The sequence below is a fragment of the Ciconia boyciana genome, chromosome 8, assembly GCF_034638445.1.
Source record: "Ciconia boyciana chromosome 8, ASM3463844v1, whole genome shotgun sequence".
Lineage (NCBI taxonomy): Eukaryota > Metazoa > Chordata > Aves > Ciconiiformes > Ciconiidae > Ciconia > Ciconia boyciana.
This window is the reverse complement of record NC_132941.1, coordinates 15,516,275-15,533,937: the sequence shown is the minus strand read 5'-3', so window position 1 is coordinate 15,533,937 and position 17,663 is coordinate 15,516,275. Positions and strand designations below refer to the sequence as shown.

At 37.9% G+C, this 17,663-nt stretch overlaps 1 protein-coding gene across 1 annotated transcript in view; it reads left to right on the top strand.

The window, feature by feature from the left end:
* PRTG (protogenin) overlaps window positions 1–17,663 on the top strand; it is an 86,869-nt gene that overhangs the window by 36,322 nt on the left and 32,884 nt on the right. Inside the window, 9 exon segments of the mRNA XM_072870135.1 lie at window positions 1,126–1,270; window positions 2,266–2,399; window positions 2,709–2,846; window positions 4,002–4,160; window positions 4,764–4,923; window positions 5,589–5,836; window positions 9,738–9,902; window positions 10,950–11,255; window positions 12,449–12,637. Coding sequence (XP_072726236.1) covers window positions 1,126–1,270; window positions 2,266–2,399; window positions 2,709–2,846; window positions 4,002–4,160; window positions 4,764–4,923; window positions 5,589–5,836; window positions 9,738–9,902; window positions 10,950–11,255; window positions 12,449–12,637 — 1,644 coding nt within the window.

The following is a 17,663-nucleotide window of genomic DNA, read 5'->3' as shown; positions in this document are numbered from 1 at the left end:
AAGTAAAATAGAGGAATTCTTTCAACACAAAACTTGAATGTTAAGAGATGGGTAACTTACTAATATTGGTTTATCTATTGAAGTAATGTTTCTGTATAATTTATACAAGAGTAGAAATTTTTTTGAAATCTGATTTTTTTAAAAACAAATCAGTACCATTGAGTTTATGCAGAGATTGTTCCCTGTGCAGTTACAGGGGGTGGAAATGTATGTGGAATTATTTATGTTTGTGGAATTATTAAATGTGTGTGTTGCGAGTTATCCAAAAGGAGTTGCCTCTGAAGAATTGTTCTTTCTGTTAATTATGTTGTAAGTAGCAGTAAATAGAGCAATTAATTAGAGGGTTTTGCATTCCTTTCCCTTCGGCTTTTATTTTCTGAGCAAAGAAATCCAACTACTGATCAATTTCTTAGGTGTCTGTTAGCTGGAAGGTATTTATTGATCTGCCACTTCAATTGGCTCAGTTTTGTGAACTCTTGAAGTTGTAAATGCTTGAAATTATATTGATGCTCTGTGCATCAGACATCTGCTCAGTGACTGCTCAAACTGTTGGGATGAAAGTGTTTTCACATGATTAAACTTATTTTGAGATCATCTTTGGTTTTGATTTCTTTTTCTTATCAAACATGAACTTGTACAACTCTCCAAATGCTTTTACTAAAGTATTATTAAAGGACTAAAATATGACTGTCCGGAACGGATTGTTGTTTTGGAAATTTTCTATTGCAGTTAGATTTTTTTTTTTTTTGGAAGTATAGTGGGGTCAGTCCTAAACTAGTTGAATTGACACGAATTTTGGTAGTTTAATAATTGATATGCTTTCCAGCTGCATGCCAGTCAATTTGTATGCTTAATTCTATTTGAGAGTGTCATTTTCATTGAAACATTTTTTTTACCGAATTAGGTTAAAGCAAAGTTATTTTAAGTAAACCTTCAACCAATGCAACCATGCCAACGAACAAAGTTGACAAGGTAATTAGATGTATCTATCTTGGCATGTAGAAAAGAAGAGTATTTGAAGTATTTCTGGATATTTTTGCAAGTTGATCTATGATCTGGAGTTTGGTTTAGCCAGGAATTTTTCCTCACTTTAGTCCTTTAAATTTGATGTTCTCTTATTTTTAGCCATTTCTGCATTTGAAGTCCAGCCACTTTCAACTGAGGTCCAAGAAGGTGGAGTAGCTCGATTTGCCTGTAAAATAACAGCAAACCCTCCTGCCACTGTGACATGGGAAGTGAATCGAACAACTTTACCTTTAGTTATGGACAGGTATGTAGAGTTACACATTTTAGAATGTCATTTATTTTCTGTCATAATTTTGAGCCTGCTACAAGAAGAAAATCTGAATACTTGCAATGCCATTACATAAAAAAGGTTCCATGTGTATAGTATGTCAATTATTAAAATAGCTAGTAGTAGTTATGTTGTTAATGAATTTTAAATAGGTATTATGAGTGCAGACCAGAATCACCTGCTATTGTCTACACAGTAATCGCTGACCTATGAATTGTCATTGGAGAATTTTGTATGTAGGTCATCCTCAGGAATGGGAATTGCTGTGGGATACAAAATAGATGGACTTTGGCTGTGAGGGTGGTTTGAACTAGGAGGATTGCTTTCACAGAAGAATTTATGCTGAACCTGTTTTTCTTTAGAGGGCCAATAAAGAATTACATGTAAAGAAAATTGAGTTAAAACACTTCATGCTAGGGAAATTCTGCACCGGGGGGACTTCTCTTGAATTTATTAACTTGAAGCATACAGCCTGCTCCCTGCTAGATTCTTTCCCTGTCCAGGTTGTATTCATGGAACCTACTCCCATCTCCTCAACACGTAACTTCTGTTGAACATGTCTAAGATACCTAGCATGTGAAGGAAGGTAAAAAGAGAAACATAAAAATTGAAAGCATAGGTGGGTTTCTGGGAACCGTATACCAGTTATGCCAGTATATCAGAACTGGCTGCCAAATATCAGCCAACCTAAATAGTATGAACGTAAGAAGGTTGGTATGGTTCCTTCTGCGGGTGAGAAAGACCTGCTTGTTGAAAGTAAATTCCTGTGCTCTCATCGTGGTGCTGAGGGGAATCTTGCCTGTAGTTCAGACATGCGGGGAGTTGTCATGTACAGAGAATGTTTTTGAGTGTCCAGCCTGCTGTTCCCCGGTCAGTGTAGCAATGGCTGTTTGTAAATCAAGTAGTTAATTCCATGATGGTGTTCACTGGCTGAATATTTATCTACATTTCTTTTTTTGTCTCTGTGACAGGATAACTGCTTTACCTACAGGAGTTCTTCAGATCTATGGTGTTGAACAGAAGGATGCTGGGAATTATCGATGTGTTGCCACAACAATAGCCAATAGACGTAAAAGCGCTGAGGCAGTGCTGAGTGTTATTCCAGGTACTCACCATGTGAGATTTTTTTCAAGGGCATTATATTATTTTTTACATTATAGCAAAAACACTTAAATGTGTTGAAGAGCTGTAACTGTCCTCTGAACCACTCACCCAAATAATAATTTTGCTTGCTTGTATCTTATGTCTAAAATATTGTTCAGTGTAAGTTTCTACAATTACTGAAGTAAGGCTTTGGTGTAAATTTAATTTTAAGCATCCTTAAAAAAAAGTCATGTTTTATTTCATATTTGAGTTTTTGTTCAATTGTTCTCACTTTCTTGGATTTTTTTAAATTTTTTTTTTTCCTTCAAAGCCTCAGACTTGAAGCCTTTTCACAAGCCATCTATAATAGCTGGTCCTCAAAACATTACGGCATCTCTTCATCAAACTGTCATACTGGAGTGTGTAGCCACAGGGAATCCAAAGCCAATCATCTCATGGAGCCGGTTAGGTAGGTCTTAAAATTACAGCATACAACCTTCAGCCCATGGAGAGGAAGTGAAACTAGAAAGAAAGGATTTCAGCAATTAGGTTACTGTTCTGAGGCTTCATGTAGTAGGTAATGATTAGTAGGTTAGGGTATGATAAGTGAAACACTTTTAGTTGCATAGTTCCATACTGCTGTTAAGGAGCCCTGAGGTTTTCTGAGGCTTTGGACTCCCCTCTTCTGCTGTCAGTCCCGCACTGCCCCCAGCGCAGTGTGGGCAAAGTGCTGGGTAGGGTGGTGACCTCCAGGGATCTGTGGCTTGGAGTAGAATCAATGGTGGGTTAGGGAAGGTTGGAGTGGTTGCATCCTATGAAACAATCCTGTAAATGTTTCTCCTCCTCTGAATCACATTCAGCAGTATGTGAACGTGATATGGGCCATTTGAACTATGGATAGGTATAGTCAAACTCTGAGTAGCCTGCCCAGATGGGGAGAAGAGAGGGAATGCAATAAGAATAATAACATTCATCAGCACATCACATTTTTCCATGAAAACTACCTCTGTTTTTATTCTGACATGCACCTAAATGTGAAAGCCAGGACTGTACCTGTAGAAGTATGAAAAGTTTTCCTACATTTTTATTTCTAAAAGTCGGAGAAATAAACATATATTTCCTGGTTGATTCAGTGGCTCTTGTAGACAAACATGTAAGAAAAAAGTTACCTAACAGTCATAGAGCATTTGCTGTGAAAATAGAAGAAAATATATGGTAATCAAATATACTCATTTTATCCCCAGAATAATTCAGAAAGAGATAAATGATCCCTGTTTGTAAAGATGATGTTGATGTTGGTAGTGATGAACCGAATCATAGTGCAAGGCAATTGGGGAGGCTAACTTGGAAAATGGCATTAGTTTTTTAGCTGTGATGGTGAATTTCACATATAAACCACTTACCAAGCGGTGAGACCCAGCCATCTGAATGGTCAGATAACTAGAGTGAGGAGCAAAGCAAATGCAAAATGGAAACCTCTGAAAGCTTGTCTGTGATTTCCCTTTGCATCTTTTGACTTTTAAACTCTAATCTATGCCATTACTGCCTAGGCAACCCTATTTAGATAAGTTATTTAGATACATTGAACAGCCTTATAACCACACTTCTCTACTCTTTTGAATAGACCATAAGTCCATCGATGTCTTCAATACCCGTGTCCTTGGAAACGGGAACCTCATGATCTCTGATGTAAAGGTGCAGCATGCAGGCGTGTATGTCTGTCGAGCCACTATTCCAGGCACACGAAACTTCACGGTAGCAATGGCAACTCTCACTGTGCTGGGTGAGCCTGCTTTGGCTTCTACATTGTGTTCTAACAACTTGTGTCTGTCTTGAGCTGTGCTATGTACTGGGCTGAATTTTTATCTCAAACGTAGTACACCAAGGGCTGTAGCGAGACTGCAGAGATGAAACAGATCACAGAACTGTGGCTGCCTTCTTCTGTCTGTTGACTTAGATGAGACGTGTCAGATATTCAACGTTTGAGTTATAAACTAGCAGTTCATTTGCACTTGGAGATACACAGGTGCAATGTTTGCTCTGGGAAGACAAGCTTTCAACACAGAAAAGAGTCCTGTAACAAAGTAGAAATATGTAATATATATGTATGCTTTGTGAGCTGGAGTTTGATTTGTTTGTATTCATAAATGCATGAACAAAAATGTGTAGAAATGTTGCTATCTCTGCAGATAGTACATATCTTTAAACAAATGTGCTTTGTTTACATGGAACATGCTTTCTGCATGGGTATATGTGTATTTGAGTGGCCTGAGGAGAGAGGTTTGTGTGTGGAAAATTCATTCTTATTCTGACTGTCCTTGCATTTGTGGGGGCTTGATTTGTTGTTGTGTTTTTTTTTTTTCTTCCCCTTGTTACTTATCTGTAGCTCCACCTTCATTTGCGGAATGGCCGGAAAGTTTAACAAGGCCTAGAGCTGGTACTGCTCGTTTTGCTTGTCAGGCAGAAGGAAATCCTGCCCCCAAAATTTCGTGGTTAAAAAATGGAAGGAGAATACACTCCAATGGTAGAATAAAAATGTACAACAGGTAAGATTACAATTGCTGTATGAGAGCTGTGCTAGTGATGTCCTACCAAAGAATGAAATTCCAGTAACTAAATATAGCCAAACAAGATATAACTCAAGTAAACATGAAATTGGACATTAAATGTAGTTATGGACATTTCTGTGGCAGAAGGAATGCAGATTAGTCTAAATATCTAACATCTATCTAATATCTAAAATCCTCAGCAAAGCTTTTGTGATCCCTGCCTTACCTGGAGGGGAAACTGAAGTGATTTCACCACAGAGCTGCTCTAGATTTACAGTAGTGTAGCAGAGACCAGAATCTTGCTAGTTGTTTGAGGCTCCATTTCACTACTTCTGTATAGCAAGCAGCTCATATTAAAGAGTAGGTTAAGAAATACAACCCTAAGGTTGTGCTTCTTGCCCACAGGGAATAGATTTACAGGTTTGTTTTCACTGTGCCTGGCTTTGCAGGCATAAACATAAACATAGCAGGTTTTGAGGAACGCTTCAAGTTGCTGAATTTCACAGCTGCATATCCATTTCTAATAGAAGAGTTTGTGGCGTGTAAGTCAATTATACTAAACTCATGAAGCAGAGGCAAACATAACTGTTGTTGCATTATGTACAGCAAAGTTTATCCACAATGTGAGCTTTTTTCCCCCTTTTTCTTCCTTTTGGATTCAGTAAATTGGTGATTAACCAGATCATTCCTGAAGACGATGCCATTTATCAGTGCATGGCTGAGAATAGCCAGGGATCTATTCTCTCCAGGGCCAGGCTTACTGTAGTTATGTCAGAAGACAGACCCAGTGCACCTTACAATGTCCATGCTGAAACAATGTCAAGCTCAGCGATACTGCTAGCATGGGAGAGGCCACTGTATAATTCGGACAAAGTGATTGCATACTCTGTGCATTATATGAAAGCAGAAGGTAAGCAGTTTGACTTAAATCCTATTTAACTACTTGTATGCAGTAGGAACTTGAATGTCCTTGCAAAAACTGTAAAATTTGAATGGTTCATAACCAGGGCTGCATCAGAGCATACTGTCATATACATGCATATTGTAATCAACAGGCATGCTTGGGGAAAAATGCCTTTGCCACATCATCTCATTTGTGGGACTGAGTGTTCTTCCAACTCACCCTTGTCTGATCGCTCCAGTGAGCAGATTTTGAACTTAGGAATGGGCTTTAAAACCTGGGGCCTCCATACTACTATCTCGGTTTCCCTCTGTCCTCAGCAGGAGCTTCTGCCTACTCTTCCGTGTGTGTGCTTGGCAGGGAAGGACAGAGCATACAACAGAATCCTGGAGGCTTACAGAGTTGAACTTTTCACCAGACAGCTCTTTTGTCTAGATCCCTGAATTCTAGTGACTTTACTGGCTTACATATATTTTGGAGTAGAATAATGGATACTTTATTGGCTTGACTATCTTCTCTTAGAACGAGTATTGGCTGAATGGTAAAATCTGCTCTCCTTTCACCCCTTGGTCTCCTATAATGAGACAAGTATACTCAAACTCTAAAATATGCTGAAATAGCCATGAATGGTTTATCCTAGTCTCTGAAATGATATATAAATTCCTGTATAAAAGGGAATGGGTAGTTAGAATAAAAATGAGTAACTAGACTTTAAAAAAAAAAACAACTTAGTATTATGTAATTGCTTTAAGTTAATGTAATCTTTAAGGTGGTAGAAAACAGGCATTTTTTTATAAGCAGAAGTGATTGCCAAATGACCTGAAAATTTGTTGGGTGCATGGCTTAAACTAAGCTGCGATGCAGGTCTGTTTTCTAGGAGTGATTTCTTTTTCCATTTCTATTCAGTAAGTGGTTTATTCAAGGACAGGACTGCAGATGCTCAGCTCTGTGTGGAATACCAGGCTGCCATCTGCTAAGCAGAGGACAGGAAGGACAGCTTAATTACTGTAATACTGATGCAGGAATAGCTGCCTTCGTTTTTGCAAGTGGGATATTTCAGGACACAGGAGAACTTTGTCTGAAGGAAGGAAGGAAAGAGTTTTAAAAGATAATGAGGACAAGAGGTGCGGGGAAATTACCCTCTGCGCTTTCAGTCACTGAGGTATTGTGCTCATAACCCCCTCGTAAAGCTAATATGAATAAAGTCACACTAGGTAAGTTATCTGGGTAATTGTCTGTCCAGTGCCAGTGTAGAGAGCAGAGATTGGGTAACTTCAAAGAAAACTGGCAGGAAATACTCTTGCACGGTAGTGAAAGGAGGTATCTTATAAAATATGTTTTCTGCAAAATCATTTTGCAATCCCTGCTTCATTTGCTTGCTTATCCAAAGGTTGTATCTTCTGAAATGAGATTGTAGCTTGTCTTGGTTTAAAAAACAAAACAAACTCCAAACGAAAGCAACCAACCAAACAAAAAACTGATTTATTTGAACTTGCTTTCTCAAATACACATTTTTTCATCTTTCCGGGCTGTCTTGTGATATTTACTTTAATATAATGCTGTCGTGCATCCTTTCACATTAGTGAAGAAATCCACAGAGGGAGAGTGGGGAGGGCTGTGTTAAGAGGAATAATTACAGTGGTGGGAATCAAAATGTAGGTGATCTGCATGCATCTTTTTCTTTGGTAACATGATTGGGTAGTACCAGAAGATCTGCATCAGGACAAAAACCACTTTTGTCTTGTTTTGTAGAAAAAATGTTGAGCTTCAAAGGCTAGTGGACTGCACTTCTGTAAAAATAACTGCTTTCTAAGTGGTAGTCTTGTAAACCTTTCTGAGGATGTTGCCCACATATCAGAGTCATTATTAAAAACCTAGAAAATGCCTTTGTGATAAAGTATGACATCAGCCATTTCTCTAATGTAAATTTAGAAGCAACTATATTTAAAGAAATGCAAATTAAATATTAAGGAGAATCTTTTGATGACATTCACACCATACCAGGCCATAGAGGTGCTGACATAGACTGTTGACATTGTCAACGCCTTATTTACTCTGTAAGAATTCTGGATAATTATGTATTAATGTAAATAGTTTGTATGAATGTATTGCTTTCATTATTCCTTTCAGCCTGTCTTTCCCCAGTCCACCCTCACACCCTGTTTCAGACTCTAATGAAGATTAAAAATTATCTCAGATGTATCTGACTTAACTAGAGTGTATCTTATTTGCTTAAAGCTTGTCATGTGTAACTTTTTACTTTATACATTTATGTTCATATATTGCTCTCTTGTTTTAGTTAGGAACCACATTTGTCAGTGTGAATAAGGAACATTTTATTGCAAAAGAAAAAACAGTGCTTGCTAAGTCTCCTAAGTTGTACTGATGCTTATGATTCCATAAACTTTAAACAGAAAGGAAAACTGGATAATACACTAATCATATGCAGTTCTGTAGAGTTTTTTCTGTAGACTTCACAATGTGGTAGGTGCTTTGAATACAAAAGATACCATCACTCATCGTTTAATTTCACAGCTCGAGTATTCTGGTGTTTCACTGTAAAAACAGGTTCAGGTCCACTTCCCTATTTAAAAAAAAAGTTAGTGTTTTAATCAAGTTAGTTGAAGAAACTAACAGGTGGGGTTTTTGTGTTTTTGTTTTTTTGTTTCTTTAAGCAGAATATTTTACATTCAAATAGGGGTCATAGTAGCAAGAAGAATAAGGGTCTGATGAGCGTGCATGTTGGACTGTGTTAATTCCTTGTTAGTGATTTAGAAAAGGCACAAAGGGAACACTGATTGTGGTGGAAGGCAAGCCTTGTTCTCTATTATGGCTGTTTCATTAGGGCCTCTGCATGAGGCCTAGCAATCCATTCAATGAGAGGACAAGTCCTTTTAATTTGAGCTCAAGGATCTTGTTTAGCAGGTCAGAAATCGTGCCTTGCAATTCCTAATTAACAAGCCATTAACTAGTCTGTTGTGAGATGCTCGTAATCTTGTCTAATTAAAATGCTATCAAGTTAATTCATAAATGTGGGAAAACTTAATGGTGGAATTTGCCTTTCGTTTTGTTTATAAATTCAGTTGTGAAGAGGAGGAGCTGGCTCTTACAGAGTTTTGATTAAGTTGACATGCACTTGGTGTGAATTGTTCGTTAACACAGGAGCTTTCACCACACTTATTCCACTTTATAGCCTTCCTCTATAGGAATAAAGCCGAACAAAGACAAGGACTGCAGCATGCATTGCTATGCATATTTTAGTGTGAATTGCTGAGAATTTTTTCTTTTTTTTTTTAAACAACTCACTAAGGAGCTAAACATTTTTGAAGCTCATTCTGATCTGTTCATATTGGCCTTTCTCCAAATTAAAGAAAAAAACGTGTCAATCAAATGTAATAGAATTTGCAGGGCTAAAATGAGATCCTTTTGCTGAATAAATTCTTTCTGTTTGTTTCTTTGGGGGGGTGGTGGTGTTTGTTTTGTTTTTGATGGAGTGGAGCCCTCACATTCCTCGCAGTCTGCTATAGAAAGGCTCTGTAAATAGGTTTTGAAAAAAGCCTCCCTGACTCTAAACAAATAGATTTAGAAGCTTGGTATGAATGATAAGGCTATTAGAGCTTGTCTGTTGTGTTACTGTACATTGGGCACAGTTTGTTGTGACTAATTCTAAATAGGGTTTAGAATTGCATTCAGCGTCCCGTATTCAGGAAAATCCTGAAACACCATAATCTACGCTACAGCAAGACACAGTTACTCCTGTGCATAAAAGAGCTTTTACTTAGTAGGTTGAAAAAATAGAGGTAGGCTGGGGAAGAACATGAAATAACTTTGTAAGATCTTAAAACCAAGATACTGTGATGTTTAGGGATTGTCAGGAATTTTTGTTTGTCTAACCCTTGTTTTATGCCAGGTTTAAATAATGAAGAGTACCAAGTGGTCATTGGAAATGATACAACCCATTACATTATTGATGACTTGGAACCAGCCAGCAACTACACCTTCTATATTGTAGCTTATATGCCTCTGGGAGCCAGTCAGATGTCAGATCATGTGACTCAGCACACCCTTGAAGATGGTAAGACAAAACCAATCATTTATATGAACATTTTTATTTGCACTGAATAGAAATGTGCAATCCAGTGCTAACAGCTCTTGAGGATCCCAAATTTCCATTGATGTCAGTGAGACTTCTCGATACGTGCAACGTAAGACTGAGCCACCTAATGAAAGGAATGAGAATAAAATAACATTCTGACAGGGCAACTCCGTATATTGCATGGTGTCTTTTTCTACATTGAAAGATGTTTCATTAAATCACCTAAATAACTATTCTAGATCTTTAAGAACTCTCCCAGTGTTGAGAATTTGATGATAGCCTAGGATTTAGTCTCTGTGACTCTCTCTTGGGCATCTGAAACGTGAATCAAACTGCACATCCACTGCATCTTTTGCAAATTTTGAAGGAAAATTTGGAATAAAAATTTGCTATACTGAAAAAAAATTATCGTTTTTTTGTCTGTGTGCTTGTTTGTTAGTAGAATCAGAATTTCATAAAAGACCCTACTGACTTATTTCTGTGCAGTGATTTAGCTAATCTGAACATCATGGCAACAGCAAACTGTTTAGTATAGTTCATTAGAACTGATTAATAAATTCTGACAGGGTTAAGCTTTGGCAGTGTGGAACATTGCCAGTTCCAGTTGTCTGCCTGTCTCTTTGCCAGGAGTTACTACCCTCATTACATGGTTGGCGGAAGAGAACATGCACTGAGTCTTCAACAGTACAAGTTGTTGTTTAGACTCTCAGTTTAAGCTGCTGCATTGAACCTTCACAGTCAGTTTGTCAGAACAGTAAGGTGCTGATTGCCTTTGATTACTGCTGGCAGCAGTAAGAGAAGAAAATGTTGAGGGCCTTACAGAAAGGATCTTGCTAAGGCTATACTGCATGCAGAAGGTGAGAAGTATGAGCAGTGTCAAGTTATCCTTAAAGTAAATAATCTACAAAACTTATTGGATTGTTTACTCTTACATTACTGGCACCTCATCATAGGCTAAAGTGTCAGATGAGAATTTTCCATCTCTCTTTTCCCTGAGCTCAAAAGCTTTGTCTTTTTCATTTTTAGTTCCCTTGAGAGCTCCTGAAATTAGTTTGACAAGCAGGAGTCCTACGGATATTCTCATCTCTTGGCTGCCAATTCCCGCAAAATACAGGAGAGGTCAGGTGGTCTTGTACCGTCTGTCTTTCCGCCTTAGCACAGAGACCAAAATCCAAGTATTGGAGCTTCCAGGGACTTCAGATGAGTATCTCCTCGAAGGCCTGAGGCCTGACAGTGTCTACTTGGTTCGTATCACTGCTGCAACAAGGATTGGCTGGGGAGAGGCATCTTTGTGGACTTCCCACCGGACTCCCAAAGCTACAAGTGTGAAAGGTAATTCTTAACATTACCAGCAGCCTAGAGACGGGGTCAATTACAGGCTTCATCTGAAGGCTACAAATTTTTCTGACGGGTAGCGCAAGGATGTGAAATAGGTTTTCCCATTCCATGTTCTTGTTCTGGTGATCTAGAAAATAGTGTTCTAACCATGATTCTGTGCATAATCTGCAAAAAATTCTGATTCCTTTAATAAATTAAATGCAATTAATACGTAGTTTCAGGATCAAAAGTTGAAGAGGAACTAATATGTCTTATGAAAGGCCTTATATGTGACAGGGGAAGGAAAAGCTGATCGATTCTTTCGGTATCAATCTTTGATTGTTTCCACATGTTGATGTTCACATATTGGACATGGTGGCAGGAAACTTTAATTCATGTTTGTGAACTGCAGAAATGTTTTAGCTTGTAGACTTGTTTCCAATAACACAGTTTTCTTCTGTTTTATATAATTCGAATTAAAAAATCCAACAACCCCAAACTCCATTGTTGTTCAGTGTAAAATACCTTTCTGCAAATTGGGACATTATATATTAGCAGTGTGTACAGGTACTTAAAGGATCTGAGTTGATGCATGTATGTCTGTATTAGAAACAAAATGCACATATATTTTGAATATGCAAATTGACTTGATATTTGAAGTCTAATTTAAGTTGTTATAATTGAGCTTTGGATTACATTATTATTTAGTAATGTCATGCAGAAGAGCATTCAACTTTGCATGAATGGCTTGAAAAAGATTTAGATTTGAATTTGTAACTTTATTTCTTAGCTGTAATCCACATCCATCCACTTTGGATTTCATTGAGTTTTTCCTACTACAGGAAATTATTAGCACTTGAACTGTGTTGTTATTGTTAATCACATTTGCTCTGGCTCACTTTAAAACAGGAAGTAATTTTATAACTATCTTTGGAGAGTTTTAATTTTTCTTTGAAAATAACTACCTTGTACATTTAATTAATATGCAGAATTTAAAAAACGTTTCTATTCTGATTTATCCTAAATTAAGTTGTTAGATTAGCTTATAGGGAGTCAGATGTCATAATAAAGAAATAATTATGTGAGTACATAGATGAGCTACAATCAAAGTCTTGAGTGAACTGTGGACTGATGGGCATCCAGATTTTTGCGTGAAAATTAGTTGTTTCTAGAATATAAGAATATTATATATATTTCTCTAAAACCAGCACCAAAGTCTCCTGAGCTGCGTTTGGAGCCGATGAACTGTACAACCATTACAGTACAGTGGCAGCAGGACTCTGAGGACACTGCAACTATTCAAGGGTACAAGCTGTATTACAAGGAAGAAGGCCAACAGGAGAATGGACCAATTCTGTTGGATGCCAGTGATCTTGAGTATACTGTTAGTGGTTTAGGTGAGTATACCAAATATTTCTTAACACTTCTGGAAGACAGCGAAGTCAACGGACATCTTAGCTTAAATCATTAGACTTGTAAGGCAACAGCATTAGGTTTGGCCATCTTTTTCCCAGCAATAAGCTTTGTAAGCTTGAGTTATGCTGCTGATGGATATGACAGTTATGATATGACAGTTATGCTGCTGCTGACATGCTAATCCTCTCCCAAAATATGTTGCACAACGCTTAGATAACAAGATCTCGTAAATCTTGTGTAAGTTGGAAGAAGGACACCCAACTACCTATCACAAGATACAGAACTTATAGTTAGTAAATACTGCTAGTAAATGACATGTCTTTTTAATATTCATTTTTATATTCATTTTTTTCAGCTTTTGTGTATTTATGCCTGATCTAGTAACAGTGAAAGATTAATACAAAATACCAAAGATTTTTCTCTGGTATTTCTAGCCTATTTCTCTGTTGTTTGTAGTCTTTGTCACAGATATAGTGTACAACAAGCACTGCTTTCTCACCATAGTAGCAAGTAGCCCTTGTGCATGCTATTGTCCTGTTAATATTTTTAAGGAGTACTAGTAAATATTTGCAGGACTGAGCACAAAGATTAGGACACAGAGCTTGCTGAGTCCCATTGGAGTCTTTCCATTGATCATCTCTATTTCCTCCTGTAGCTCTTGTGATGTATATTAGTACAGATGTGTTGGTATTATCCCTAGGTAGAAGGTGCGTCTGTTTATATATAACTGAGAATTTGTTTCATAAAAAGATGTGATCTATAATGTAATCAGCAAAAGTAATATAGGACTTGACACTTAGTGTTTGAAGTGTGTTGAGGTAGTTTACTTAGGGGTAGTGTGGAGAATTAATCTTGACTAAATTATCAAAATTGACCTGCAGTCTTAACTAGGTCAAATGGCCTCTCAACCATGCTCAGATATTCTCATCTGCTGCATACAGCTGAGATACTATTTTAGGGGAGATTTGAGGAGAGTGTTCTGATCTGTTAACTGGACAACTGACCATCTGTGACCATTTCTAGCCAGAGCATCTGGCAGCAGCTGACTGTTTAACAGAGCTGTGAGACAAAAGAGCAGTGGGTTGAAAGGATGTGGTGTCTGTGTGTCCTAGGACATAAATGCATTTTTTTTGTCTTCTCATTATGCAGTTATAAAGCAGTGATTTCAGACACATGCAAACTTATTAACTGTGTGATCCACATCATATGGATTTTTCTCAGTACACTAATCCTCCTCAGATTAAAATATTATTTTACAGAATTATGTTAGAATGTATATAATCTCTGTGTGTTTATTGGATTTTCTTTCCAGTAAGCATGTAGACAGAAAACAAAACAAAAGCAAAGTGAGTTTGGGAAATTACAGCTTTCACATGGTCGCATTGTTAACTGAATTACAAGAAGTGTGGGCATGGAAGAATTCATATGCTTGAGTTAACTATTCAGTCATGGTGCATGTGATGTGTTTATTCCTTATCATAATTCTAAGTATCTAAATATGGTGACCAAAACATGATACATTCCATATAATTTGATTGCCATAATTTATATTATTCACATATGCATAATTTATGCTGCCATAGGTTAGATCCACTGAAGATCTAACCTTTTTTCAAATAACTTCAGTGGAAGTCTTTTTTTTTAAAAAAAATTTAATGGGATGTATTGAGTTATTTGACATGTATATCAAATATGGGAAGTTTTCCTGTTTAAGTTTCTTTGCTGGTTTCTTATTTTTGTTTGCTTTGTAGCATTTACACAAAAAGGCACTCATTGCTACAGCTACAAAAGACTCACTTGGCACAGGAAATTTCATTAGGTCATGATTTTCCACTGCTAAGATGATTACATATGTTGAAGCCTGGAAAGTTCACATAGACTTCTCATAGTGACAGTGCCTGTCTGACTACTGTATTCGCCCATTGAGAAGCTGCCTGTTTGAAATACTTGTGCACGCTGAATTATTTCTTAGAAAACAGCACTCACCCAACCTTTTTCTGCCTGTGGCAGCTGCACATGTGGAGAATATAGCAGGTAAAATTATATGCAATGCATAAACCCACAAAGAATGTAGCAATATCCATGCATTAAGAAGGGACTGATTTGCCTTTTCTTTTTATTTCTTGTGAATAAACTAAATCATTTGGACCAGGTTATTTTATTCATGCATTTCAAATTTAAAATATTACTTATTAGGAAGTGGTCCTACCTGGTAGAATTTGAGATAAAACAAGGCAAGACACCGCTTTAGGTTTTGTGACTATGGTAAACTGAATCTTCATGAATTGAACAGAGGCTTTGAGGACTAATGTTCTGTCATCCATTTGCCTCTCCTGAGGACACTAAACTACTGATTTATTGACAGCCTCTTTAAAATAAATGTCTTCATTATGAGCTACAGTAATTTGTAGAATACTGCGAGTGTGAAACCTGAAGGTGAAAGGTGTGTTTTAAGATTTTTGGTTTCATATATGTTGGATAACATGGTCAAAAGAAAAGGTTATTCCTCATTTGGAAGAATATGCTAACAGTTTTAGGTGCTTCCCAGTGGCAAAGATGGAGTAGTTTCTCATGCATTATCTGTTGCCACTGAAGTTATGTGGCTTCCAAACACTCCCTCTTCATGTCTTAGTTTGTCATGACCTAAGGCTGCTCTACCATTCCCTGTTCTCTTGTGTAGTTAACAAACCGCAGATAGACTTCTAGTGACATTTGGAGCATGTCAGTACATCTCTTTGTGGAACTTATTGCAGATGTTGATACAACTGCCAATTGTGCAAAATGTGTGTATTTAAAGAAGACAGTTCACTTACTCTGTGGCAATTGAAGTGCATCACAAAATCAGAATTCATAATGTTCTCTAATCAAAGAGAACATTAGCAATGATATTATAAGCACTGTTGATTGCATTGATTGTTGATAGCATTGATACAACTACGGTAAATGCTTTGTGAACGTCTACAGGCCTCCATGCTTTGCGAACGTCTACAGGCCTCTTGACGGAGGGACGAGTGTGATAGGTAAAGCAGAATCAGCAATGCTAGTGTAAAATAAGTTACAATGATTGAACATGAAATATAGCAACATGAATATTATGCTGTATGTTTAATCTCTTGTTGCTTCCTACCTTGTTTATTGAGAATTGACCTCTCTTACTCCAGTGTAGGTCTACCCATTTACTTCTGTGTATTTTTAAACTGGATTATTTAGCATGATAGTCACCATGTAAACAGAATTAAATGATCTGATCAGAGTCAGGGCTGCCATTCTCAAAATAAATATCCGCAGTTTCACATAGACGTTTGTTTGTGTTAACGGTCTTGGCATTTATTTTTCAATAGCAGGCCGTTTCCTAGTCCAGTGTAAGTTCCATTATCACTTGAATTTGCCACAGAAGCAGACCCTTGGGTGCATACCATGCATTTTTGCCTCTATTTTTAATTCCTCCTTTGCTTCCTCCTGCTCTAGAAAGTTTTCCCTAACAGAAAGTCTTTCATTGTGAGACTTGATGAGTCTGCTGGTACAGGTCTGTTTGTTTAATGTTTCAGAATATGTATGTTCTGAAGTTGAAGTGAGTTTTATTGGTGGAAAAGTTTGTTTGGGAACCTTCTCTCTGTGCAACAGGAGAGGGATTGGTAAAGCTTGAAATTTAAAACAAAGGGAGTGTCCAAAGAAGCTCATGTTCCCCTTTGAATGTCTTCAAATTATTTTTTTCAGAGTATTTTAACCATGTGCATATGCATCTCTGCCTCAATGTTGTTGGTACTCACTATGGTGCTAGGTGGACTGTTTGCCTGTCACAGCTCACTGTGTTTGCAGCTATATGACCGGTAGGAAGGTAGAACCTATACAAGAAGGGCAGTGACTTAGAATAACCCACTTGAACCTTATCTGGTTTATTGGAGGCAGGAACTCTTCATAACTAGGTTGTAATGCCGATAGGAATCTCATCCTGGAACCTACATCTAGGGAGAATAAAATCAAATTCAGTTTCTTGGTTGACAAACTCAAGAAAGCATGATCAATTCTGATGCTGTAACACAAGAACACTATTCTTCAAGCTGCCTGGAAGTCTCCCTCTCTGAACTCGTTTATTTTTCAGTTCTTATCATGCTAGTAATTAAATGAATGCCACTGGTGATGGGGGAACGCAACATGTTCTTGTGCTATTAATGCCTCCTATGCTTGGAGGGAGGGAGTAAAGCAAGAATTCACTCTGCTAATTCATCCTTTTGTAGTTGCTGGCTGGGAGCTGTACCACCTTGAGTGATGGTAGTCACAGTGAGGATTTCAGAAAGTTGCATTTCGGTGACAAGGCTAACGTAGGGTCTCACTAAACGCACACAAAACCCTGAGGCAAGCAGGTTGTGGCAGAGATGTGCACACCTTAGGTGCTCTTTTGTTTCTGTTGCATACAAGATGATATCGCAGTAAATAACCGTTTTCAGGCAGACACCTTAGGGCATGGAAAAACTGGTCTGTTAGCTTTGGTGAAAAACGCCTTGAGCGTGGGAGCCCACATACCTTGGCCTTTCCCTGGTGAAGGCCCCTCCTCAGAAGAGCCTGCAGAGTGGAGTGTCCTGTGCTGGGAGCTGCAGCTGCCAGGAACACTGCTGGCTCCTCAGTGCTTGGGGTGCTTACAGGGTGCAGCCAAGTGATTTGATGGCCACGAAATGGAGTGTATCTGGTTTAAAAAAAATAAAAATAAATTGGTTGGTGATTCCTCTGAGGCTTGGAGAGACTGCAGGCTCTCCCTCTGGGAAAGCTGCTTCTATGCTGACTGAGGTCATCTAAGCTGTTTAACATGGGGGGCATCACAATCTCTTGCTGCTTTTCCTGGCACTTCAGTTTTACATTACCTGGTAGCATTTTCCCCTGCTCCAATCTCGTTCTTTTGGAAAAATAATTAGGTTCTGTCAGACTCATTTGTACGATTTACTCCAAAAAGTTTGATCTTAATCAGAAAAACTTACCTGCCTGAAAGCTCTTCTATGTCCTACCTCTTTC